Source organism: Xiphophorus maculatus, chromosome 17 (assembly GCF_002775205.1).
Source record: "Xiphophorus maculatus strain JP 163 A chromosome 17, X_maculatus-5.0-male, whole genome shotgun sequence".
NCBI lineage: Eukaryota > Metazoa > Chordata > Actinopteri > Cyprinodontiformes > Poeciliidae > Xiphophorus > Xiphophorus maculatus.
In genome coordinates, this window is record NC_036459.1 from 11,336,954 (window position 1) to 11,364,937 (window position 27,984).

A 27,984-nucleotide genomic window follows, 5' to 3' on the forward strand; every position below is an offset into this window, starting at 1 on the left:
ATTATGATTACGTTAAATATGCAATGACACTTTTTAAATTCAGTTGACCTGATAATTAGTTCTGCTTTTTTCCATATGAACAAAAAAGCAATAAATCTTTATATATTTCAGTCTACATCTATTGGCATATAGAAAACATACCTTCAAAAGAACCAGCTCCAGTTCATTCACTCCTTTATAGAGATTTGCTCAAATACCATTTATTCATAACTAGCTGGTATAATCCATGCTGACCTGATTTCTTATGGTATACTAAATCACAAAACTGCGCTTCCACTTCGGACAGTAATGCGTGTTTGATGCAATGCAATGCTGCGGCACAACAGCACAGTTGAATAGGTTTTGACATTGACAATATGGTTCAAAGTGAGCCAGGCCTTCTTGTCCAACATCGGTGTTTGACCTCACCAATGCACTTATAGAAGAAGAACAACAACAAAAACATGAACCCATTCTTAAACCTTGTGGAAAGCCTTACAAACGTTATGGATTAAGAATAACATATCACTGGAGTTTATATGCGTGTAAGGCAAATACTTTGGTTGTTTGGTTTTTAAACTGCATTTTTTTTTTTTAAATGTGTTGAAATTAACAGCCAAAAAGGCAGAGAAGATTCCTAGTACACGACTATGGCCTATAGAGTATGGTAAAAGTCAGATCTTTACTTTACATGAAATTTACTTTGTAAATTGTAAATATCCAAAATTTATGAGAAGTATTCCTTTGACGTTCACAGAAATGAATTGAACCATTTCAGAGTTCAATTCATTGACTCAACAGGTAACCCCAAAACATAAAAAATTAACAAACACGTAAACAAAACACATTAGAAAATGAATACATTTTTACTGATTGTGTTTATTTACTATATTGAATACGTAGAACGGCTTCATTTGAAATGTTTAAATCCAACACTTTTTCTAATATTTGCTGTTACTTTTATTTGAAGTATTCCCATTTTAGGGTTAAAAGCTAAATGAAGCAATAAGATTCTCATATTTTGGTGTCCAACGAATCTTTAAAGCGATTATATTTTCTGGTTTTCTTTAAACTTTTCTATACACTAGGAAGTGGAGACGACATTGTACATTATATCCACAAATATCAACAAAAGAAGGTATCCTACCTAATACTGGCTGTAATACATTTTTTGTAGCAATTCTAAAATTTTCCAGCTTCAGTATTTTGTGCCATTCCTTTAAACGAATTGTCATTGCTGTGGCCATTTTTGTTTCATTTCCCTCCAGGACTGTAGGTGGCAGTAATGTCTACTTTATCTGGCTCCCTTAAAGTAGAGCAGCATTCCGTTTCCTGTTTATTTTTCACAACTAGCTTAGGTGGAGGCAGAAAGTACTAGCTCTGCAATCAATGAAATATTTCAGAAAACCCTCTTTAGGTTTCACGAGGTAAGAAGAACGTTTATATACACATTTTTAACCAGAACAATTTCACTCGCCGACACATTCTCTTACGATTATGTTGCTATTCAGTACGCTTTATTTGGTAAGCCAACACGTCCTTTAACTGAGCTGCCTCTGAACGAGCTCTCAATCGCCAGGGCGTTGTTACAGTTTTACCTAACATAGGTGTGTTTTTAAACAGGTCGTTTCAGCTGAGACCAAAGTCCATACACAGGGCCTGTTATATAACTGAATGTTATATATGGTGGCCATCTGATTTATGACTCCATCATTCTCTGGAATAAAGCCTTGGTTTCGGTAATGTCGGTCAACCACTTCTCGCTGAACTTGCTCCTCCCCGGAGTGTGTATGAGCCGCCTGGACTCGAGTATGAAGCGGACCTCCACCGGCGCTCCGGGCTCGGTTTTCGATATTTCCATCGCGAAGTAGATGTTGACCCTGTCCTCTATTGGTTTTCTGGCCGTAGGGGCCATGAAAATGGCCCTGTAGAGGTGGATCTTAAAGTCATCGTCCAGTTCCGGGCGGAGATAGTCCACGTTGTAGACCCAAACGGGCTTGATATCCCAGGTTTTAATATATGCCCGAATCCTAACGTGCCCCTGTCCGATGGTGAAGCCTCTGCATAAGCCCCACACAGTGCTGTCCATCATACTGGGCGGGGGGGTTTCAAGTTCCTCCTTTAACTGTCTCTCAAACCGCAATGATTTTACAAGCAAGGAGAGCTCAGCTGCCTCGTTTCGCTCCATCTTGTCGTGTCGGAATTGTTGTACTGGAGGTTTCTATGGTTACTGAAGAAGGATACGTCAAATACAGCCATTTAGTGGCGACCTGCTGCTGCAACATTAATACTTAGTGTAGAACACGTCTCCCTCTGCTGACGTCTTTATGTAACAACAATACAAGTTTATGAACTATTTAGATGTAAACTTTCTTTCTTTCTTTTTTTTTACAACAATTAATTTCTAAATGTGGAACTCATTTATTCTATAGATGCATCACACAACTTGTTTTTTGTTTTCTATTAAGTTCGGTGACACTGGGTTGATCGGGCGGCCCGAGTTCGACTCCCGCTTGGTTCCTTTGCCTCCGCATTTCTTTTTTGCTTTTTTTCCTTGCGTCTTTCCTGTTGGATTACTGGGAAATAAATTGCACTAGAGCCCAAAATTGTTTTAAAAAGTTTGGTTATTATAATTGAGTGAATAATAAAGGTTTTACTTTTTGAATTGTCTTACGTCAAGAGGCACCAATACTGTAGAAAATAGAGTCATCTGGTGGCTTATTGGTGTAACAACAATAATAAAATGTTCTTTTTTTTTCTTACAGGAAGTGAAGGCTACCAGAAACTTTCAGTGCAAGTCATTTTTTCTTTTTAGAAATGGAGCTAAAGCAACCATAGATCACGGATGGCAAACCTGCCAGGATGCCGGATCATTTCAAACAAATATTTTAGCCTCTGCTCTTCTCCCCAGTCTCTTCTCCGCTAATGTTCCCAGCGGGTCGTCAGACGCATGTCACGACTCAGGTCCACAATCGACAGCGTCACCAAGGCAGTGGGAGGCACGGACCTCATCTCCAGGTTCTCCCGCTTCAAACCTGGCGGTGCCGCAGCCAGCGGTTCCCTCTCTGAGAAAACGCCACTCAAAGCTGAGACCTTCAGTGTTAATGACACCTCTTCTGGAGGAATGAAGGAAAAGGCAGGTGGGACAAATGGAGCAGCGGAGGAGGCAGATGAGCAGAGGGAGCAAGTTGCAGAGAAGCCTTTCGTTGCCCAAAAAAAGTCACCGTCCACCGCGGCTTCAGCAGCAAACGCAGCCGCTCTGAGCTCCACCTCAACTGTGGCAAAGCAAACCAGGCAGCTGTTTCACCCAGCAGCTCTGTCCACAAACATGGACGAGACGTACAAGACTCTGTCCAACCACATCAACAGTTACTTTGGTCCAAACGCACCGGGAGAAGATGGAGAGAACAGGCAGCATCTTTCTGAGCCCGTTCCGCAGCTCACCACCCTGAGAACAACGGAACCCATTCCTGTTTCGTCTCCAGTCTCAGAGACCAAGAGTTCCGAAGCGCCCGCTACCTCTCCACCCTCAGAAAAACCCAGTCCGGCCGAAGAGACCACCTCCACTGCTACCCAAGCTGGTGAGAGCACAGCTGTGTCTGTCTCCCCCAAAAAAGGTTTCACCCACTACCTGTCGTACCCTCGGCCCAGTGTCCAGGCCTTCGTTGGTAGCTACATCGCGCCCCTTGTTCCCAAGTTTCGAGGCGATCCAAAAAAAGCGGCGGTTGACAAGGAGAAGTCTACCGCAGACGGTTTAGCTGAACCCACAGTGGACAAAGCAGTGGAGAAGATTGAGGGTGAAGAGGAAAAAGCTGAAAAGGCAAAGCGGCAGCAGCTGCTAAGTCAAAGGGAAAAGGTAGAGTTATTGCAAAAAAATTTTTTGTCATGTGTCAAACAAAATTGCAACGCCTGTTAAAGTCTTTTGGGTTATGTCTACCAGGTTGCACATCTACAGGGAGATATTTGTGCTTTTTTTTTATGTAGCTGGCGTTTATGTTTAATATTTTCTTTCCACTTCTGGTTCTCAGTCTCAGGTCTTTTGAAGCCTTTTATAGGTTTTCCCAGCATTTAATCTGCAGCTTTTTCTTGTTAAACAAAAAGCATTCGCAGCATGATGCTGCCATCCCCATGTCTCACAGTGGTGTTAATTTTTTTTCTGACTTGTCTGTCAGATAATAGCCAGAGTGAGCGTGGACAACAGGACCAGAGCCCTGGTGAAGGGTCTGCAGAGGGTCTCCGACGTGGAGCTCCTCACCACTCGAGTGGAGGAGCTCAGTTTTCACCTCCTGGAGTTTCCCGAGACCCGGGGCGTGGCAGTCAAGGTCGGCTTGGACACACAGCTTTCTAACGATTCCTGCAGTTTGCTTCACTGCCACATGGTTGTTGGGTTTACATTCTTATCGCTGTGTCTTTTAGGAGAACCTGTTGCCGTGCTTGCTGCGACTGCGCCAGGCCAGGGACCTTTCCCTTCAGGCGGCTGTTAGGGAATCTCTGGCGCTGGTTGGCTACACAGACCCGGTCAAAGGCAGAGGAATTAGGGTGCTGGCCATAGATGGAGGAGGCACAAGGTACAACGCTTTATTTTTTGAAATAGAAAAGCGTGGATGCTTTATGCAACAGATGCCCATATTGTTAATCTGAAGATACACACTGCAACCTTTTGAATGTTTTGTGAAAACAGTTACTCTGTTACTTTATTCAACATCAAATGCTAATGAAACACATTTCAAAGCCTTTTAAATTATAGGACATGTACTATAAAAAGTCTTTTGGTGTCAGAAAACTGAAAATGGCTCATCATTTGATGTTTTAACCAAAACTTGTAGCCTAATGAACACATACACCAAACAAACCTAATGTCATTTTCATTTCAGTCGACAGACATAAATTCTAGCCCTATATTAGTAGACAGAGTACAATCCTATTGGGAAATTAGTACAAGTATAAACAGAAGCATTAACTTTTAATTTATCTGTGCAATAAAAACCTTTTTGAACATGTTTTTTTTTTTTTTGTTACAGCTGGGAAATTTTTAAAGAGGCAATTAGCTGTTGCTCTCTGTATGTTGGTTTAATAATACAAAAGCTCACATTTGTTATGCTTTTAAAATATAAAGTTTGTATTTGGGTTTGCAGAGGACTGCTGGCCCTCCAGACTCTTCATAAGCTGCAAGACCTGACTGGAAAACGCATCCATCAGCTGTTCGACTACATCTGCGGAGTCAGCACTGGTATGCTTTGCTCGCTTTTTAGAGCCACTGTTTGATCGAGTTAACCCTTATTAACTTCTTCTAATTAATTTTTTTTTTTCCCTACAGGCGCCATTTTGGCTTTCATGCTGGGGATTTTCCAGATCCCCTTAGAAGAGTGCGAGGATATGTACAGAAAGCTGGGCTCGGACATCTTCAAACAGAACGTCATCGTTGGAACTGTGAAGATGGGCTGGAGCCACGCGTTCTACGACAGCGAGATGTGGGAAAGCATCCTCAAGTGAGTCTCTTTCTGTCCAACTACTCTTTACAGTTTGTGGATCATTCTTAGCTGGAATAGCTTATATGCTGTCTTTGTTTAGTGATCTCTTATTTTTCCTGTAGGGAACGTATGGGTGAGGGGCGCATGATTGAGAGTGCAAGGGACCCACACTGCCCCAAAGTACGTTTTTTTTTTGTTTTTTTATTAGTAAATATAGATTTTATTATTATTTTATTTCTTAAAACTAGTAGTAATACATTTAGGTATTTTTTTGAATTTCTTGCGTTTTTTCTGTAACTAAGGTGGGATTGGTGTCTTTTGTTTTGATTTCCAAAATCCTCCTATGTTTTGTGTTTGTCCACTAGGTGGCAGCGGTGAGCACCATTGTCAACAGAGGTTTGCCTCTGAAGGCCTACGTATTCAGGAACTACAGGCTCATGCCCGGAGTGAGGTCCCACTACCTTGGAGACTGCAAACACAAGATGTGGCAGGCCATCCGGGCCTCGTCTGCCGCCCCCGGATACTTCCAGGAATTTGTTCTGGGAAAAGACCTCCATCAGGTACCGGACTGATAAATGGGTTGGCAAGGTCCAGTTCAGCCAAATTCGGTTCAGCTTTGGCTCAGAAGTTTAAGAAGAAGTGGTACAATTGCATAGAACTCAATTGAAAAAATGATGTCTCAGTAATGGCTTTCAATTGTAATATTACAGACTTGTAGTTGACTGCAAAGGGAGGCAGTCTAGTTCTGCTAGAATTTCCTTTGATTACTTCCACTTCACTCAGTGTCACTTTGATTAATGACCGTCTTAGTTAAGGGACAGCAGCACCATGTGTTGCATTGGCTTTGATGTGGGCCAACGAGTTCAATTTTACCCTTTCAGATTTTCACAGAATAGTTTTTTTTTTATTGCGATTAAATCCGTGCAGGTTCTGGATTAAAGGTGTCTGAGCAGGAATGCTTTCAGTTTTTCGTTTGTAAATTGAAAACTCTGTTGAATTTTCCTTCCTCTTCAACTATTGTCCCATTAAAACACTGAAGTTTTGGGGGTTTAACATGATGGATTGTAAAAAAAAGATTCAACGCGGGATGAATCCTTTTTATAAGGCTCACTTTATTTTTCCTCCTACTTCTTTAGTCTTTTTAGTCAGAGTATGTTTGTGCCTTCAGGGAGCTGCCCAAACAGACTGGTATTATTCTATAAAGTTTGATTATTAGGCCAGATATCTTTAGCCTCTCCTATCAGAGAGCAATTAGGCTGGAGGCTTAGATTCTTTTTGATAACCTACTTAAGCTAAATTAGCTTGGTCCCCATTGCTCTGCTGTTTCCTACAGCAGATGCTGGTATGGCTGGCCTCTGATTGTGTTTCGGTCAATAAAAGATCCTAATCTCTCGGTTTGCCTTCATCTTTTCCAAGAAGCAAGAAGTACAACATCTGGCCTTGTGGTTTCCTTTACGTCAAATCCCGTTTCTCACTAATTCCCATCTGCACGTATCGAATCCTTATGTTCGTCCTGTTTGTATGGGCGTGCCCTCGTCTCCAGCAAGCTCAGGGAACGACAGCAAGCAAGAAAAGATGGAGAGAGATTTGTCATCCACATTCACTGTGGAGCAGTGCAGGTTGAGCTTACATTACCACCCACGGGTCTGACTCCTACTCTAGTTCTCAGTACCTAGCGGAGGTATTTCACAGGAAAATCATGCCAAAATACCCACACTGGAGAGGCGCACACACTCACTGATACAGTTTCTGATACAGAAATTGATATAAATCTGCCAAAATTGCTAGGATTTGCTGTAGAGGTTTAGACTTTTAGTTTTAGCTGGGATTAATGTTCTTTTTTAAGACTGTTCACCATCACAAAAGCATCAACACATAAAACATTTTGGGCTAACGCAGACTGAAACAAAGGCCTCCAGTTCTCTGACAGACGTCCACATCACCTTCAGAGTCATTGAAGTAATCTTTCCTCCTGCAGTGCAGAGGAAGATAAGCAATCACAGTGTTAGTCACTATCCGACTCTGGATCAGAAGTACGTCGGGGCTCGGAAAAGGTCTCGGCACGGATTCGGGGGGAGGAACTGAGATAAAGTCAAAGTGCTAAATCTTTCCTGCCATTTATTCAAACAGTTTGTCCTTATTTTTTGTTTGGCTCCACAGTTTCTTCCATAACAAACAGTCACTTTGTATTACTGTGAGACAGTTTAATTCATGAATCAAGCCGAATTCAGAGTAACACAGCTGTGTGACTCAGTATATAGGTCATGTCTTTCTTATTTTAGTTTCAGGGAGCTTGTTTACTTCTGGGTAAACTGATTTTTTATTTTTTTGCCAGAGTAGCACATCTCTAACCCAAAGCTGTGTGGCTCAGTGACAGCTTGTCTACTTCACCTCATTTATCCTGAGAAATCTGTCACCAGGACTATATTTAAACTACTCATCCAAGCCCCCCAACCCCACATTCTTTACCTTAATCTCTCCCACTGTCACTTAAGGACGGAGGACTCCTCATCAACAACCCCACGGCTCTGGCCATTCACGAGTGCAAGTGCCTGTGGCCGAACGCACCCCTGGAGTGCGTGTTGTCTCTGGGGACGGGACGGTACGAGACCGTGGGCACGAACAGCACGAACTACACGAGCTTGAAGACCAAGCTGACTCACGTCATCAGCAGTGCCACGGATACGGAAGGTAAGATGTGTATGGCGGGGAAAAGGGACTAGAGCTGCTACCCAGTGATGTCTTTTCTTCTACCAACAAATGAAGAACATCAGTAGGTAATAGAACAAGTTTCCACCGACAGGATTTCACCAAATACAAAAATTCCAAAGGGGGAAAAGAAGACATTGTTTGCGTGTGATTAGGTTGATGACATCACAAGAGGCAGTAGAAGTGAGCTGATCAGCAGGCGTCGGTTAAAAACCTATGGCGATCGAGTTGCGGTTGAAGTTGGGCACGTGTCAAATACCGATATCAGCGACTCTCAACATGTCTTTTTACTTACTGTCCAGAGTCGCACATTCAATTTAAAATTCTTGAATCTAAAATTAATGCCTTAAAATGTCTTAAATGAATTTCTGAAAAATGCAAATTTTCCTTAAATTTGTTAATCAGAGGTCTTAAATTTTGTCATGGCAGAACTACTTAATCTTGTATGTTCTATGACTTTGTCAACATAAGGTTTGAGTCGCCCCCGTACATATTCAGTGTGTTTTGTGACTTGAGGAAGTTGAGGCTACCGCTAACTAGCTGCTAGTATACCCTTCACAGCTAGTCGTTAGATTTTTTTTTTACATCCAGCAAGTGGAAATGTATCGCCAATTTATCATCCTTTGTACCTTTTTGTTGCGATACAGGTCTTAAATTTTATTCATGATTGACTTAAAGTCATAAATGTGAGTTGGTGAAACTTGCAGAAACTCTGTGTTCGCTCTTTTGCTCAATTGAGTTTTCCAATTGGATTTTATTATTTAGCCCAAATGAGTTTGCAAAATAATAATTTCCCTAAATAATGAATGTGTCTCTAATCTTCCAAACTGTTATAATTTTTCTTTATTAAAATTTTGTCTCTAATGGTCTTGTTAATACTCTACATCTGGACAAGCTCTCTCTTCTCTCCTTTTACCCCATGTGATGTCATCAAACATGTTTGCAGCTCAAAAGTTGCTTTTGCATTGCATATTTTATCTTTGAAATATCATTTTTAACCCACTACAAAACCTGACCGTAGAGCGCTGTTCTGTAGGTGCCAGACCGCATCTAAAGTGGGTTTTTACTGATTTCGCAGCAGAGTGTGGGTTCTGGCTTTAACGTGAACTTTCAATTTCAGAGGTGCACACCATGCTGGACGCCCTGCTGCCACCGGACACCTACTTCCGCTTCAACCCCCACATGAGCGAGGACGTGCCGCTGAACGAGAACCGCCAGGAAAAGCTGAACCTCCTCAAAGGCGAAGGGGATCGCTACCTCGAGCGCAACGAGGCCAAGCTGAAGAAGGCGGCCAGCGTGTTGGGCCAGCAGAAGGGCACCATCCAGAAGCTGGCCGAGTGGGCCAAGCTGAAGGCCGACATGTACGAGGGAATCCCCTTCGTGTCCAAACTGTAGGTTTTTAAGGTAATGAGGGGCAGGAGGAAAAAAAAAAAAGCATTTCTGGCACACTCTTATTTGGAATTAGATTCATTCCTAAACGTTTACATGGGCTAATGATGATATTAACCTAGCACTAAAAACTGTTTATTTATTACAATAATGAGATGAAAGAAGTGGAGTTAAATAATGTGTTATATAATTTTATTTTTTTTTGTTTAAAGAAATATGTGTGATAGACACAATATTATGGCTGATGTAAGATTTTAAAAAAATTATGCATTTCTACAAAAAAAAAAAAGAAAACCATGTACAAGTATGAGTTGACTTGATTTTGAACATTGAAAATGTAAATAACTTACTTGTGTGAGACTCATGTTCATGGCCTGATATGTGGCTGTGTGTCGTGTTAATTTGAACATGTGAAACAAATGCCTGAAAATAGAGCTGCACCGATCAGTCAGAACTTTTTTTCTCGTGTATTAAATGGATGACGTCCCGCTATTTACATTCTAAAGATGCCTTGACCTACTGCTTGCGCTTAATTCATATAAAAAAAATTCAAGGAATTGGGGAAATTTTCCATTTCCTATACAATTCAAAACTTCTACCTCGGTCGCAGGAACTGAAGAACGTTTACCTTTCATGTGAAGGTCAGTTAGGGAAATAAATTATGAGAAAGTCGGACCTCAAAGAAAACTGAAAATTGGTATCGGCAATGAACTGTCTGATAGGTGCATCTCTACCTGTAAGTGATGTTTGCTTGCGTCCATGGTAACTTGAATAGATTAGGGTGTAAAGGATATGCGATTGCACAATGGGAACTGAAATAGGACTGCCTATTACTAACACTGTACAAACGTAAAACAAGAAAACTTGTGCACTTTGTAGGATAACCTTTCTTTTATCCTAGGGAGAAAATGTATCACTGTTTGAAACCGTCATGAATGTCTTTAAGTTCCTCTTTGTAGATTTTAGGAAGAAAATTAAACAACTACATTCGCTGGCCTAATTCTAAATTTTTTCAAAGCATGCTTATTCTGCTTGAAGCATCGACTTTTGGGCCTTTCGTATTGTGAGCATGTTTAACACGATGAGAATCAACTTGCTGTGATTCCTTCTTTCTCTGCTCCTTAATGGAATTTTAAAAAGATCCAAAATGTCACGAAGTAATAAAAGTTGTTATTAAAACGCACTTGATTTCTCGTCTCTTCTGAGTTGATGGCGCTCTCTGTGACAGTATCGCTTATTATGTTTGACACACTTTCGCACCGCACAATAAAATCGTCACTCAATGCTAATTGTCTTCCCGTGGTTAACTGACGTTTCTTTCAGCTGCAAATTCACTGCTTCACGTTTTGATCTCACTTAATTATTTTGGTGAAATTCTTTGACATCATATCAAGTCTTGCCCTCGTTGCTATAGTCACCAGGAGTAACCTGCCACCATGGATCATAACCACAACAACTGATATTTAAAAGAGAAGGATCATCTCTTATTCTTTCTTTTGTTTTTTTCTTTACATTATTTGAAAAGAAAACCTAAATGTTGAAGTAACTATATCAGTCCTTTATGTAGCTTTCTGTTGCAGCTAGCACTTGAAGTCCACAATATTGCTTAAAAAAATATATATATCAAAAGTTAAAACAAGTCACGTTGGTATGGGCACTTTTGCTTTTCTTTGGAAACTTGTAAATACAAATTTCAATGCAGTAACCCTAAAATACAGCCTATTGTCATACTGCACTAAGAGGATTCTGTCTATATCAATGAAAGCTCACTCACCTCAGCATTCTAAGTGCTCGCAGTAGACTGCAAAGTCACTATGCCATTACACAGCAGCATATTATACATTTGACACCCTTCATCACAATGTGCATGCATTTTATGAAGTTAATTTGTCTCATAAACACACAAACCTGATTTGAACCACAGGTTGCACTGCGTGGCAGGAATCTCCAAAGTGAATGTGACATTGTTTTATATCTTGGCTCAAATACATTTGAAATAAAATACATGATGTGGGTTTATGTAAATACCAGTGGAAATGTCAATTTCTTTGTAGCATCTCCAGTAAAATAATTTAGTTTCATTCAATTTTAAGTGGTATTTATTTTTTAGGAATAAATACCCGATGGTGCTTAAAGTTGTGAAATCTTTAAGCCTGTCAGCAAGTTTTCTCAGAGTTTTTAAAGCCGAAATGCCAAAACCCTGGTACATGCAACAAAAATAAATTTTCTTCGCTCATATCACCGCGTCATTAGTCGCTTGTTGTGGCAGGACCTGTCTGTCTCTTTCCCACCTCCTCCACAAGCCGGGTTGGATTGCGTGGTCCGGTGGCGTTCCCTAGCAACTGTTGTAGCTCCGTCTTATTTACAATATTGTCAATGTACCCACGCTTGCCTATAATTGTCCCGGATCTGGCAGAAACAGAGCATGAAGCCGGTCTGCTGTGTTTGTTGGTTGGTTGTTTTATTGCTACAAGTGAAATGTTGTCATGCACGAAAGGATGTGATAGGCTTACAATCTCCTCCTCTAGTAGAAGTTGTGTGATCTTGTGTTATTATGGCTGTGTGTTGTTTTGAAATGCATGATGGGATGATCACCGTCTTTCACTGTTTAATCTTCTTGCACACTGAACTTTTTCACATTTTGTCACAACAAATATCCTTTCTTTCTTGCAAACATAATTTAAGTCTTGACATGAATTAATTTTTATCGAAGCCACTTCTGAACACATCTCCACATTCTAGGTTGCAGCTGATTGGGTCCCGCGAATAAACCTTACTGAGGTCTGACACCTGATGAGCAAATGCAAAACATTCTTTGTAGTTTCCAGTCTTTCATCCGAGTCCTGCCGGCATAAGGTATGTGATAAAGGCCCAGATGCACCAACGACAGGAAGACTAGAGACTGCTTCACGTCGGCGTTTATCAAATCAAGTCAAGATGGCTGCCGTGTAAACAACACCAGTAGGGGAGCTTCAGTCTGGTGAGTGTCAAAGCAACATGGGCTCATCCTGATTTATCTTTTGTCTTTGTTTAAACAGGCCCGCTCCTAATAGAAGCTCTGGAGTGGATCCAATGAGTGTTAAACGGCTGTGAGAGTCGACATTTTGTCTTTCAAGTGATTTACTTTCCGAGCTTCATGCAACGTCTGCTTAAGGCGTGGGTAAGTTGAGAGCACTCCCTTCGGAGAGCACTGTAGCACTGGGATGGTATGTCTGCCAGGAAAACACGGGGGCCGCCTTCACGTCTCCTCTCTGAGCGGAAACATTTACACAGTGGTGTGGCCCTCCGCTCGTCCCTGCCAGCCTGTTAGTCCGGGGACACACCTGGACACACAGACGCATCCTATTTGGCTGTCGTCAAAGGTGCCTGTGCCCACTGGTGTAAAGTCTGGACGTTTATGGAGTCTTGTCCCCCAGCAGTAAGGTAGTGTTGAAAGATAAACTAAGGTAACACTCCGTGGAGCTGTCGTCTGCTTAGTAGAAAGTCTCAAACCAGAGTTATTTTGTTATCCTGCGTGAAGTTGACACTTTTTGTACCCAGTGACTTGACTCCATCTCTTATAAACTCACATTGCTCAAAAAAATTAAGTCTGAGATCCGTCAGCCTACGTAAGCGTCACCTTTAGCACATTTTCACACATTACGCTCTTATGGTTAATTCTCCAATTTGTCCATATAAAATAACTTATTGCTTGAGAGAGACGCTCAGCCAATGTCTGACTACAGTTGAGAGAGGTAGCTGTTGGAGGAATGTGCTGTTTAGAGGAATCCTCTGCTATTTAAAATGTGAATTACATTGGTGAGAGATGAGGGGCGGGGGAATGGAAACCATTTCACAGTGTTATGCCCCATTTTGGACTCATCCAATCCTGGCGCTGTCATTTAAACAATTCTAAGCAGAAAACTGTGGCAGTCTGGTGGTTCTGATTTTAATGCTGTCAATCTATTGTAGAGCAGTTTAGACATTCACACATCACTGTTGACAGTGATAACATAGCTACTAACAAAGTTATTCAAGAATTAAAAATGACAGACAAAGAGTGAATGAAGTTTCCCCCAGCTCTCCCCAACCTGTGAAATTTTGCTCAGGTCCTTCCTTGTACAATCTTGGATATTAACTCCACTCTTTTGGAAGTTTCTTGTTTCCAATATTTATCTCAAGTTTTGCACTTCCCATTTACGCCGCTCATTACGAGAGGGGCGCTGTAGGGTCTGTTTATTTATTCTCTGAAGAGGATTTAACTTGAAGATCTGTCACTGGGATGTTATTCTGATATACAGGTTTCTGTTGGAACAAACGTTTTTCCGACAGTCATCTTTAGCTGTGTATAGTGAAATTTAAACTTTAAGTAATAATATTAAAAAAGTCGCTTTATTTTACAATCAAAGAGAATGTGAAAGATAATAAAATATAAATGAATACACCGAAATAATTTACTTCACAAAATTTGATCCTGGCATTAATAATGCAAAACAGAAATGTTAAAAAGGTCAAAGAATAACGCACAGGAGAGCGGTGGTGTTTTTCGCAAAAGAGTGCGCCCTCCCAAACATAGATCGTCTCCTCAGCTGCTGCTGATGACAGCGGCGGGGGAAGCTGGTGAAAATACACAGCTTGCTGTTGCAGCGGCTGGGCTGAGGGGGGACGGACGCACCAGCAGGGGCACGCTCCCTCCAAAGACACACACACACACACAGACACACACACCTCATCGTTTCCAGCAGCATCAAGGCACACTCGCTGAAAGAAAAGGGAAACTGCAACCGGACTGCAGAAAACGGTAAGTGAGAACATGCGATTATCTCTCTTTTTTTTTTTTTTCTTCCCCCTCCTCAAAAAATGATGGCTTCATTTCCCATTGTTTTGATGATTATTCTATATATATATATATATTGCGGGTAGTCATTCAAGTCATTCTTTGGATGCGGCATCCTCACTATCGTAATTATGACCAAGAACGACGCCAGGTGCGAGTGATTGAGGACGGGAGGTCGCGTGTGCGTGTTTTTAACGTGGATCCCGCAGAGGCTGAGAGACCGTCGCGGCCGCTGCGCCGCACGCACAGCATCTTGAGGAGCTGCCGTCAAAGGCGAGCGGAGGGAGGGACGGCAGTGCGCTGTGGCTTCGCTCCCCCCGCCCCAACCCGCCGGTGGTGCGGCAGGATTTGTATCGCCTACTGCCGGCCGGTGCAGGAAGGCCCCGCAGAAGCTGAGCGGATGGTCGGACGAAGCCAGCTGGAAGCCCCGTTCCTCCTCCTCCTCCTCTTCCTCCTCCTCCTCCGAGTTTCCTTTTTGTATTTGGGCTTAAAGAAAGACAACAAAGGCCTTGTTTTAATTCATCACGCTTTCAGAATCGCATCTAATCCCTGATCTGGTTCATATATATATATATATATATATATATATATATATATATATATATATATATATATATATATATATATATATATTTTTTTTTTTTTAAGCACGTAGAAAATGTAATTCGTTGCCACGAACTGGCTAATTTGACCGATGTTGACGGTCGGCACAATTGAAAATTGACCCCAGATTTCAAAACAAGCGTGAAATTTGTCAGATGCATGACATGGCAAATCAGAGAAGTGACGCTCAGAGATTGCATGTTGGAACATTTTCCTCTCACGCTGGCTGTATGTGTCGCACAATAAACAGTCGCAGCGAGTGTTGCTCAGTGACGGAGTGGATGCATACAGCAACTGGGTCTCCACTCGTTTCTTTATGTCAGATGATGATAGTTTGACAGGCTTAGCTCTCGGTGTTGAGATATTTTAGGCGCATATTGGTCACTTACTGGGATCCAAATGTAGAACCTGGATAGAGAAGGAACTGTGGCTAAATGATTGGAGAACATATTGATAGATGGACAGAATATCTAGCTGTCTGTTTGTGCTATGGTAGAGAAGTTCATTTACTCTCTAAGCTGGACAAAAATAAATAGTAATGGAAAGAAATCCATTATTAGATACTAATCTGGAAAATCTGGTTTGCCAAAACTTCTATGTGACTACTGCAGTGTTGTTGATTTAGCTCCATGACAAATCATCTACAGAACAAATCAGCTCCTACCATGACATGGTACATGTGGTGTGTGTGTGTGTGTGTGTGTCTGTGAGTGTTGGTGCTGCCGGCCATTGCTTCCACCTCTGTGGAGTTCTTCTTGCAGTAGGAGATCGGACGACGCGGGTCCAGTCTCCTCTGACAGCCACCCCTCCACCCACCACCCCACCCCAACCACCAGGCTGTCACAGCAGAGTCGGCCCGGAGCCATTACTCACGGCAGATGTGGTGTCACCATCCCAGCTCTGCTCCGCTTTCGTCCACGGCTCATTAGACGGGAAGCCGAGTGGATGAGGGTTTATGGTTGGCTTGGGCGCGTTCCTCATTCTGTTTGCCGTACCTGTACGCGATGGCACAATCCAAAGATGCATGGCTCTGTGGAGGCTGCATGAGAAAACGAAAACAAACAAATCTTTGGCTAAGATTTTCCCACAGCAAGGAAGCTAACGTGAAGCCCTGGTGCCACATCACCTTAGATGTCTCTTCTGGCAATTTCTTTTTATTTCTACAAGTCCCCATATTTGTCATCCTGCAATCAGATGTACAAATATAACAAGTCTAATATAAATACCTGCCTTTTTTAAGCAAGTGTCTACAAACCTTTGCTATGACTATCACTTGCTGTTTGTTAACAGCACTGTTTATGAGTTATTCACATTATTCTGAGCATTATTTCTAAATACCTACTTTAGATCACGAACATCAACGCTCTATTCAGAGTTTATGATTGTCCCGAAGTAGTCAACTAAGTATTAGCTTCCGACAGGGTAAACAAACATCTTAAAAGATGCTAGCTGTCATTTTTTAAATGTTTTTCACGAACAATTTCATAAACAAATTGTTTAAATATTAGTACAAGATCTGGTACTGTGTCCTTTTCCACTAATATTTATTTAAATGTGTTTAATACAAAGACAAATGTGGAAGTGACGGTTATTTCATTCATTTTAATGCTCCAATTTCAATGCAAGCAAGATTAAAATGAAGATTTATGCTCTCATAGCCTGTTTTGCCTAAGGCAATACCCAAACAAGGAAACAATGCCGCCTATTAATTCATCCCCAGAGGCTATTTAGTTTATTTTCTTCATAAGTAGCCATAAGGAAAGTGTTGCAGGCGCTGATGGTAATGAACTCTTAAATCTTAAGACATGAAAATGGACAAGAAGGCAACATGAAAAGCAAAATACAGCAAAAAATAAATAAATACACCAATCACTGTAAGGTTTTTGGACATCTTATCCAATCTGCAGCCCAATAATCGTAATTAGCATCATACATCCCCCTGAACACTTTGGGTTAATAGCCCCCTGCAGCGATAATGCTGAGTTCCTGGAGGTGGGAGGAGCATAACCAGCCTCGGTGCCTTGCGATTCGCAGCTGAGGGTGTTTGGATGGCTGTTCTCATTACATCGTTGCGACGCATTAAATTGGCGAGTCTGACTGAAGACTGATGAATTGGAGAATGGGGATGACAGCTAAGACTGATGGTTGATTTGAACGAAAGCAGCTGCTGTTGTTGGTACTGTTCTCTCCACAGGACAGATGTTTTTTTTTATTGATGCTTTTTAGTTCTTTTTTAATCCTAACAACTGAGTGTGTTCCTAACCTTAATCAAAACTAATCAATAAAAAATAATCCACACCATACTTCTAGAATTGAAATTAAAAAGTGAAGACAGGAAAATGTTGTCACTCCACAGATGATCTTTGATTGTTGGTGAAAAATGTCCTCTATATGTAGCATATACAAGTGCACACAAACACACTGACCACTGCAAAGGGTTCTTCAGAATCTATACAAGCTCTTCTTTTGTCATTGCCTCCTCTCCTTTTTTTACTTGTCTTTTTTCTACTTATCTGTGAAACATTATTTGTAAACCGTCAAAAGAAAACCTGTGGATAACACTGGGTACTTGTAAATATGTGGTCAAATGCATACACAGATATGAAGAAATTACAAATAAAAAAAATAAAAGTACACAATTACAATTTCTACAAACGTTAAATTTCTGCACACAATTTTTTTAACTACAACCTCACAAATCTGACCATTAGGAATTCAAACCCTCTTAGTCCTACAAATATTAAAGAAGTTCGCACGAGTCGCCTGATACACAGATAAAACTGCATTTACGCAGTTTTATCTTTTATGAGGACAAAAGCACTTTTGACTCATTTCACGCTTCAAACAGCCTCAGATTTGTGCACAAGTGGTGCGTTTAAATGCTGGTGAAAAGCTGGGTCATATGATTTTTACTCGCAGTCTAGTGTTTTCATCCTCTGAACGTTTGTCACTGTGCTTGTGCCGAAGTGGCAAAGACGTTATTTCGTTGGAAAAGGGAATATTTACGTACTTCTTTATCCACCTTATTCCGAGCCCCCATGAAGCTTTGTGTGATTTGTGGGCGCGACTTCCGCCGCAAACCGGAACCGCCGTTTGTTTACATGTTAGCAACTCGCTAACCGGCTTTCGTCAGAGCTTTTAGGCTGTAAAACATGTGGGAACTCCAGCTATCACAGCTTAAATGTGGCAATATTGTTTTACCGCTACCTACAGCTAATGCGGGGAGGGATGGCGACTTGAAGAAATGGCCGCAAATAACCCGCACTAGCATGTTTAGCTACTTCACTGACTCAGTTGCTTCGGATGCAGATGCGGGTTTTCTTCCGTTGGCTTTTTGTCCACACAATGAAATGATCACATATGAAGCATTTTGGTTTCTCTGTTCAAGTTTAGAATTTTTAGCCAAATTCTTTTTGTTTCCTTGTCTGTCAGTAGGCGATGAAAACTTGCTGCAGCCACAAACTAAACTTGGTCTGATTAGAGTACAACCAGGAGCAGCACAACAGTTACCCCCCAAAAAACCTTCCAGGAATAAGGTGGATAATTCTCCAAAATTGTTTATAGACGTATTGTGCATTTTTGAGCGATACAGATTAGATTAAAATCTATCGTTAATCTCTTTGTTAAATAAATAAAAAATATTACTTATTTAACCCTCTATGTAGGGCAAGTCTAGAGTATTCACTCCCCTGGTTGGAAAATCCACATACTGGTTGCAGTGAGGGAGAACAGTCTTCATGTTGGCCTGGTTAAAATCCCCCAGCAAAGATGGATAGATATATCTATTTATATATAGTAATGGTAATATTAATAATAATTATTATTATTAACATCCATCCATTATAAATCACACTAAATCTTTTTGGACTGTGGGAGGAAGCCGGAGCGCCCGGAGAGAACCCACATATGGACATGGAGAACCAGAAAACCCCATGCAGACATAACCAGGCTGGGATTCAAACCCAGGACTTTCTTACTGCAAGGCAGCAGTGTTACCCACTGAGCTACTGTGCAGCCCTGATGTTTTATTCACACCAAAGGAGAATTTAGAAACTAATTAACCAAACAGTGATGACTTTAGATTGTGGCAGGAAGCCGGAGCGCCCGGAGAGAAACCTGCAAACAGGATGTTAACTTTTGATAATTTATTCGCAAAATTCAATGTTTCTTCCTCCTAGTGTCCCTTACATGACAGTAGGCTGACAGGAAGGAGAGGGGGGGAAGACATGCGGCAAATGTTGTCGGGAGTCGCGGGGAGTCGAACCCGCGACGACCGCGTCGAGGACTCGAGGCCTCCAAATACGGGTCGCGCTAACCCCTAAGCCACCACGGCACGCCCCCGGTCCCAATTGGTGTCCTCTTCTTCTGAGGTTGAGCTATCCCAAAAGTAGTAGGTTTTCTTTGGGGGAATCAGTAACATCCTGTTATAAATTTCTTCCTCTTCTGGGGTCAAAGTGCACCGTCTGGGGTAGTGTTTTATTTGGGAACTAGGTACTTGTGGTTCCAGCAGTCTTTCTTCATCTTTTGACTTTGAGGGGTACCTTCTGCCCTCGTTCAGGGCAGTTTTCTGTTTGTGGGCAGTCTTACCGCCTGGAGCTCCACTGCTGCTCCTGCGTGTTGAACCTGACGCGCCGTCTGGGCAACATTTAAGGTCAGAGACCCCGGAGGATGTGTCATTTGTCGATGTCTTCGCTGAACACTCCGGACATAAAATTGTTGAAATTGTAGCCTGAGCTTTGAGATTCGCCGCAGAAGAAACTTCCCCAGCCGGGTCAGCTTTATCTCTGGGAACCGATGGAATCCCGTCCCAAAACAAATCACTCTCAACCTCCTGGGAGGCACTTTCATCTGAATCATTTCCAGGGAAGAAATGGTCGAATACTTTCCTCATTCCTGTCGTCACCAGATATCCTAGTCCAAAACCAAGTGGAAAAATTAAAGGGTATGGCATTTTGGAAACACAAAAATCCTCTCTAGACACAAAACCTGATTCTCACTGAAACGTTTGGATTCTAACTGATGTGTTGAGATTCAAGCAGTTAAAGCCTCAGAACTTCTTTGATCTGTTGTGATGTTCATGATGTCGTCTGTGACCTCATCAGTGAGGTCACTGTGGTTCTGGGGAGGGTCCTGCTTCTGATCGTTGCTATGGGAACGAACAGATAAGTTCTGCCCGACTCAAACTGAAATAATGACCAAATATTTAATAAGTAATTTTTTTCCCCATTTATTTAACATGAATTGATTAACAATAGATTTCTACCCTGGTTTTCTGTACCTGCTGCCATATAAATTGTCTTTATCCATTATTAATTTGGTTCTGGGAGGAAATTGTTCAGATTTTATAAACATTTGCAAAACAAAATTTTCTCTAATCTTTGTTAACTCTCTGATAATGATCAAATTTTATATATTGTTGTTGCGCAACATCTCCCCCCTCTTCTCTCTCTCTCCTCTCTCACTCTCTACTTCCTCTTCTGAGAGGTGAGATGTGCTACCAGCTCTCCGTCTGTCGGGTTAATTGAGTTTCCTAAATCTGCTGGGTTTTATCCTGTCCAGAACTGAAGTAAACTCTGTTTAAGCTGGCATCGAGAAAAGAGTCGCCTGGTTCCTGACGAACTACATCCAGGTGTCCCAACCTTCTTCCCCCTGTGAATTAGCCAGACTGAGCAGCCTGCAGCCAACTAGTTTCACAGAGCTCACCTGTTAACGGTCGCTCTTCTCTTTATGACAACTTGCACTTGGTAACCAGGTTGGTTTTAGTGACTCGGCGAGTCCCAAGGATGTTGTTTTACATTTGGGCTACCAGCAACCTATAAAACATTTTCCACTTTTTCCTCTTCAGAATCAAACATCAGAGCTATTTTACAACCATCAAAGAACCTTAAGGTGACTCATTAACTGAATGTCCACAACATCTTTTAGATTTTCTTTATGCTAAGTATTTTATTAGTAAGGCAGTTTTGCAAGGGTCAGTGCAGCTTAATTCAGTAGCAGAAATAATCAAATAAGTAAAATCAATCATCTAGTCTATCTTTCCCTAATGCTGACACTGAGAACTAAAAAAGGGAACCTTTGAGAGAGACGGCCGGAGCATGGCTTTTCAAACCCCAGACCTGGCCTGATGATGAAGAAGGTGCTGCAGCAGGAGGAAGATGTTGATCGATGAAGGCCGGGATCTCTGTAGGTCTGATGAGCTTCTTCTCCGCATGGATGGTGAGGTCACACAGGACTTGGGTGCTTGCCTTTGTCTTCATCTTTGTCTTTGGGGTCTGAACCCAGCTGATGAGAGGAGTGCCATTTGAAGCCAGATGTTGCGGGGCTAACGGATTGGTCCCCATGAGCAGGACAGTCTTCGGCCCTGTGGCCCCGGCTCTTCTTCAGCTGCAGAGTTCTTTGTCCGTCTCGATCTTGGCTCGAAGCTGCCTGGAGGATCCAACCAAAGGTTCCTCTTTTGCACCCACCTTTTATAGGGTTTATCCACCATTTTGGTGCGTTTGCATTGGCTAGCACTGTTGCTGTGCTTGTTTCATTGTCTGTCTGCTCAGACAGATGATCTCATATCCATCACTGTTTTACAGTGATGGATATGATACAAATTAAAAAATGATACAAATTAAAAAATGTTCTCTAAAGGATGTTTTCTTAAAGATCATTGAGGTTGTTTGTCATGTCATGATGTCTCTGTTGAGTTTGTTTATTAGCACATCAGTAAATATCTGCACATTTTGACAAGATGAATATTTCTGCTGCTGTGTGTCAGAAAAATCTGCTGATCTAAGTCAATTGGAAATATTTTTTTCAAGTTTCAGGATCAATAAACAAATCTTTTTGATTAAAACAATTTATACACTTAAAAGGATGTTATTACTATTAAAAGAGATTCAGTTTTGCATGATGGTGTCATGTTTACCTGGGTATTTTTCTGCATCTGTAGGCTATGCACTGTTGGTTCAGTGTACACAATTTAAAGCCATGTAGCTGTGCTAGAAAAAAAACCTGATATGGACTATAGATGATTAGAATAAATTAAACATCCTAAACCGCCGGGAGACATATAAGCACGTTTAATTTACTGAGTTTTGCACATGTGGTTAAAAGCAATGATGCGGTAAATGTGCCCTAAAGGTCACGGAACAAAATTGTCTCGCCGTCAGAAAGAAACGCCAGCAGAAGGTTTGAGTCTGCCACTAAGGAGCTGGTGTTGATCAGGTGGGCAGCAGATGGGAAAGTGGAAAAGTCGTCAGACTGGTTATGGTCGTCCCAGTACAGAACGTGTGTCCGGTTTACATCGGCTGATTTGATTTCGTGTTTTGAAAGGCATACAGGCGGCGGTGCAGTTTAGGTGGCTTGGCTGCAGTTATCTGTGTAGCACAGCTGGTTATTGCTGAAGTTGAAGCTTTTAGCATCAAACATGTACCATATGTTAGGCTTTAAAATCAACCGTTTTCAAGAAAATAAGACATGGAATAGTTATACAAGATGGCCTAAAGCAGGGGTCTCAAACTCGCGGCCCGCGGGCCAACTGCGGCCCTCGGGACGATAGTTTGTGGCCCCCGCCTTAATATGAAAGTTTAATGTTAGTGCGGCCCGTGAGTTTGATATAATTGGCACTTTTCAGTGTTGTGTGCGGAGCTGAACGAACTTACCAATCACGGTGGAGTATATTGCTCTTGGGGGCGGGACATCGGCCGGGCCTATTTGCATTTTCTATTTGTCATTATTTGCATGCAGTACATGCGCAATTTCCGCTCCCGCTTCACGTGCTTCAGCATCCAGTCTAGACCCGGAAGTCGCTGATCAGTGTAACGTACTTAAGCTTAGGCGCTGTAACTCCTGGGTTGTGTTTAAGGGAGGAGAGGAGGCGGCAGATTCGTCAGGACGGTCAAAAACTCACAACCACACTGGTACTGGGAATTCCACAGTGTTGTCCTTTAATAAATACGCTCTTCACCAACCTTACAAAGCCGGTTGAACGGCTGCTATATTATCAGACATGAAAATTGAGCAGCGTCCAAACAACCCGTAACATTACTGAAAAGTTAGGGAGCTAACATGTCCATCTAGCACGTTTCTCCCACGCTCTCTACAGAGAAGCCGTGGCGCATACTTCTGACATCATTAGCAATACTAGAGTATCTTAAAGAGACACTACACAATTACGGCTGTTACAGCGCCTGACTACGGCCAAATATGGTAATAGGCAATCAGAAAGGTTCGGCTGAGGAGACCGTGTGTGTGAATGCGGCCCAGCCTCACCCAGACTCTACCTCCAGCGGCCCCCGGGTAAATTGAGTTTGAGACCCCTGGCCTAAAGAGATGAAAAAGGCAGTCTTCCAAAACTGAATGGACGCGTGCACATAAAATGATCCAAAAAAAACATTTTAATTGAATTTATGGTAGTTGAGTAGATGCAATGTGGTGCATATCCATTCTATGTACAATCAAACTGTACTCTAAACTTTTTAAAAGTTTTAAGTTTGGCTCGCATTGAATACTGATGAGGTTTTTATCATTTTTTTCACTTGCCCCCCCCCAAAAAACCAAACAGGACTTGGAAGAATGAAAAACTCAGTAAAAACAAGGCTAGCTTGCTTGATTAGTCACAGACAAACAGACAAAACCTTTCTCTTAGCTTGACCCTGGTGCATGCTTCAACCAATGAGAAGCAAGCTACAAGCTATCAGGCAAAGTCATCTGGCTGGAGAGTCGTCGAGCAAACTTATAAATGTCTGTTAGAATCCACCCAAAAATGTCTGCTCGGCTGAATTCTTTGCTGGGGCGACCAGCAAAAATCCTTAAGGACAACAGTCGAGCTCTCCCAACTGACTCAGAGCTTGACACAACACATCAATCCTTACCCGTCGCCTGCAAACTGAGATCATCTTGTTCCATCTCTACCAGCCTAAAGAACTAGTCTTCAGAGCAGCAAAGCGAAAGAGGTTTTTAAGACAATTGTTGACCGTCTGAAGTCCTGAATCAGACGGTCAAATATAAGAATGTCTTTCAAATGAGGACTGACTTTTACTCGTCGGATATTTTGATTGTTTATGAACCAGATGAAGCATGGAAAGTTGCTGAAAATGACAAAATGATCAAAAAGACGAGTACTATCAAAATTTAACAAAAAAAAAAAAAAATCAACATTCAATGGAAACAGGCTGTTACTATTGCAAATACTAAACGGTATCTGAGGAAAACAAAGCAAAGTAACATCAAAAATTTGGCCACAATATAATTCATTCTTTCAAATATACCTTTATTCCAGTGGGCTTGTTTACTCCATTCGTCACATACGGCGCTTAATCCAAACTTAACGGCAAATAAAGGAGAAGGAGAGAGAGGGTTAAAATTTCAGCGGCGGGCGTTTAGCTCGTCGTTTTCTCGCCTTACGCATAATATCATTCTCCCAGCATCGCAATCTTTGTCGCAGCTTTAAAATCATTAGTACAGATTTGGGTCACTGGAGTCCTTAAGGAGTTCCTCTCATCACTCTAAAAAGCCCAGCCGGTTTCAGACTGTCGTGTTGGAACCATTCTGCCTCAGCCGTTATTGGGGGGAAAATGGTTTTACTGTAAAATGTTAAATCTATTAGCCCTTGTAGTTTTGTACTTTATGTAACAGAGCCACATAACGTGGCTCGTAACTGTGCATTTGTGTTAATAAAATGCACTTAACAGCTCATTAAGTGGTAGTATTAGTAGTATTCGAATGAGACTGAATACTTTTTGGACTCGTATATTAAAAAGATAAGTATTTAATTTTATGTAAAGTTTTAAATACCTATGTCGTACCATTATAAAATGTGGAAATCGCTGCACAGTGTAAGCCATATTATCTGTATAAAATGAGCTCCTAGTCTTATTTGTTAGAGGAACACACTTTGGTGAGTCTCTGCTTATCATCAAGAAATGGTAAATATACTATCTCCAATTGATGGCGGTCCTCACAGGTTCTCAGCCCTGCTTGCCTGACTCCCCCTAGGGGAGGCTGCTCTGAGGCCACTCTGTCTTCACCGACGGTCCTTTTCCTGAACTGAAAGAATGTCTTTGTGGGAGAAGACGAGCACACAGACGCGGCGGACGAAGAACAGGAGCGGATGTCGCCGTGCAGAGGCCGTCCGTCTTGCTAAAGATGAGTCTTGTCTGCGTTGTAAAGCAATTAAGGAAAGTCAGGAAAGGGACATCTGCGCTCATAAAAAACCTTCCCACATTAGCAGGAAAAGTCCTTAACTTTGAATTTAACTGGAGCTGAAACGGCTGCCGGATAACGGGGACAACAGAAATCCCTCGATTTGTCTCCACAGCAATACGCTTCATCAAACAGCTGATGAGGACAGAAAGTTTGAGGGTCGTTTTTTATGGCTTTATTTTATTGCGGGGTACACAGATCTACTGTAAGATGTTTATCCTTACTCAGCATGATTTGACGCAGCTGGATTGCTGCCACGGTATACTCCAGTGGCATTTCCCCTCAGTGATAAAGTCATACCATGCCAGTCTAGCTGCTGCGTCTTCTCTGTCACTTTTACCCTTGGAACTGATGAGGTGGTTGTTTTGCGGCGTTACTCACCTTGGCTTTTGGCTACATGACACAATGCTTCCCGGTTTGCTGTCTTAGCATCTGAGCTCACTGCAGTTCAACTAAAGACATGAGTCAGCTGAAGTCCGTGAGCGCTCCTTTGCAGGTTTGGCCTTCAAAGTTAGCTTAATTTCCTGGCTTGGTGATTTCTAGTTAATGCACTTTTATCAAGAACTGTTTTTCCCTTTTTTGTGACTCTCAGTGGGTGTATGTGATCAAACGGAGCAGCAGATTGTGATTGGGCCATTTTCTACTTCATTAGCTGCTGTTCTGCTAGCGCTCCAAGGCATCTTTGTTTATTTTCTTTCTGCAGGAAGCAGACAATCCGTCTTTCTAATCTGATTCCTCAAAGTTCAACTCTGAAACATTGAAATCAGGCCATCGGAATCGCTTCAAACTCAGAGTAAATGCAGATATAGTTTTTAAATAGGTTTTATTTAATTAATAAAGGGGTTAAATGTGCCTAAACCAATATTGAATATTCCCACCAAGCCACTGATTGAGCCACCTCTGGCATCAACACGGTCATCAGCCATTCGTGGCAAATAGCAATGAGTCTTTTACATCTCTGTGGAGGAAGATTGGAGGAATTTTCTTCTTTTGCTTGTTGTAAAAGTTCAATCTTGTTCTAATTTGACTGAAAACATACAGTATGTTCCTAAGATGTTTCGGAAACTGCCGATTTTAAGGTTTGCGACTATGAGATTCAAAAGGCTTTGCGTGTTAGAGGCGTATTGTTTTAAACTTTTAAATATTTGCTCTAACCTTAGGTGTGGATAATTTATCATGAGTATTTGCCTCGTTAGCGACATTGGGGCTGACTTATGAACATCGACAGACATGTGCCTAAAGCAGGGGCCACGTTACACAATGTTTTGCCCGATTTTTTCCCGCAAGTCCCCATCAGGGAAAGTCCGTGTCAGTCTGCGTTAGTCATGGTCAGTCTGCAGGGTGAGCGGGTCACAGTCAAACAAACATCTTTGAATTTTTTCGAGGCAGATGTGGAAAATGTTAAAAGTGAAAAAGAGAAGTTGGGACATAGCAACAATTGGTAGCCAACTTTATTTTTAGACTTTTTTTGTGATTATCCAACAGTTGCCTGCTTTGAATTGCCTTACCTAATGTAAAGAGTGACTGATTCTCTTTATCCCATTATATTTAAACCCAGACAAATAGGAAGTCATGGACTACTGAACTAAAGGGATAGGAACTATTGGTTTTAAAGCGTTGATTTTTGCCAAATAATTGTTTTAGCTTGCTATTTTTTTTCCCCTGTACCAATTAAATGTCCGTGAATTAAAAGTAGGATTTTTTCCTCAAATTCTTGTCAGTGTGAGATATCTCTACTACAAAGAGCATAAAGTTAACTTAAGGCTTTATACAAACATTATGAAAACATAGTTGTTGTTTTTTTCTCCAGCTGACATCAGCACAAGATTATTAAATCCTAGTAAATTACAATTTCACAAGTTACAATTACTCAGACACCTGGGAGGCTTCATGCGTTTCATTATAGCGACTGTTTTCTCTGCTCTCCTCCACACCATTTTCCCACCATATGCACACCACTGGAATTGACTCTCATCCCACTCTATTTCTCCTCCACTCTCCGGTCTCATCCATGACTCACAAAGCCCATTTAACCTTCACCCAGCTAAATGCAAGCCAACACTTCTTTTCTACCCTCTGGCTGAAAGCACCCCGGTATCTACTTTTCGTCCTTCCCGATACTTTGTCCGCACCGTGTCTCGCCGTGCAGCCGCCTTTATTGTGTCCCTTTTGTACACTTGATATTTCAACAGGCAGCGGTATTGTCGTTAGGTATGAAAATATGCGGTATACATAACGCATAGCTCTAGCTGCCCTTGTAGGACCTGTTTTTGTCTAGGAAATAACCGAGCACAAAGGAGAAACGAGAGTAAAATTCAGGAAACTCCTGTGCTTTGTTACACATCCGCTCCAGCCGATCATCCGTTTCAGCTATAGGATATATGTTACCTGTGAGATATTTGCTCTACAAAAGGCCCATTAAAACAAAGGAGAGCATCTAACTTTTCGAAATGGGTATCGCATGCTTTTTTTTTCTCGTGGCGTCTTCCTCTGTACACACACAAGCTATCAAGTGACCAAGGGTGTGTCCTTGAAGCATCGGTTCAGATGAACTACCTTGTCTTTTGGTCGAAAATGACGCTGCACTTATTCACTTTTGTTGGATATTTTCTGCTCTTCCCCCTCAGAGATGCGCCGTTTGAAAACTTGACAGATGTGTCCCGTTGATGAGGCTGTGAAAGAAAAATAAATCAAATCTTCAGAAAAAAAATAACACTTTAGAGTATAAATCAATTTATGAAACACTTAACAGATTCTGAAAATGGCTAACCTGGAGTCTTTTTCTCTTTGCGTTGGCTTTACCTGGTGGCACTTTGGTGTTTTGCT

General features: G+C 41.7%; 3 protein-coding genes across 15 annotated transcripts in view; 2 read left to right on the plus strand and 1 right to left on the minus strand.

Moving 5' to 3' along the window:
• Positions 1-1,187: 1,187 nt before the first annotated feature.
• Positions 1,188-10,736, plus strand: LOC102236395 (calcium-independent phospholipase A2-gamma-like). Its single transcript, XM_005799096.3, has 10 exons — positions 1,188-1,406; positions 2,745-3,835; positions 4,152-4,301; positions 4,396-4,547; positions 5,115-5,209; positions 5,297-5,468; positions 5,573-5,630; positions 5,816-6,010; positions 7,946-8,141; positions 9,280-10,736. The coding sequence occupies exons 2-10, from the start codon at positions 2,930-2,932 to the stop codon at positions 9,552-9,554; spliced, it is 2,199 nt and encodes a 732-aa protein (XP_005799153.1). The 5' UTR covers positions 1,188-1,406; positions 2,745-2,929; the 3' UTR covers positions 9,555-10,736.
• akap14 (A-kinase anchoring protein 14) lies at positions 1,415-2,729 on the minus strand. Its single transcript, XM_023350395.1, has one exon. It carries the CDS (start codon positions 2,165-2,167, stop codon positions 1,679-1,681), a length of 489 nt encoding a protein of 162 aa, XP_023206163.1. The 5' UTR covers positions 2,168-2,729; the 3' UTR covers positions 1,415-1,678.
• A 3,411-nt stretch (positions 10,737-14,147) lies between the features above and the next one.
• Positions 14,148-27,984, plus strand: part of nrcam (neuronal cell adhesion molecule) — a 58,996-nt gene continuing 45,159 nt past the window's right edge. For 8 of the 13 annotated variants that reach the window (XM_023350089.1, XM_005799074.2, XM_023350093.1 and 5 more), the window contains exon 1: positions 14,149-14,328. The gene's annotated coding sequence lies outside the window, so the exon portion shown is untranslated. Of the gene's footprint in view, positions 14,329-27,984 lie in introns of all 13 variants that reach the window. The other 5 variants (XM_023350096.1, XM_023350091.1, XM_023350090.1 and 2 more) reach the window with 1 other exon arrangement.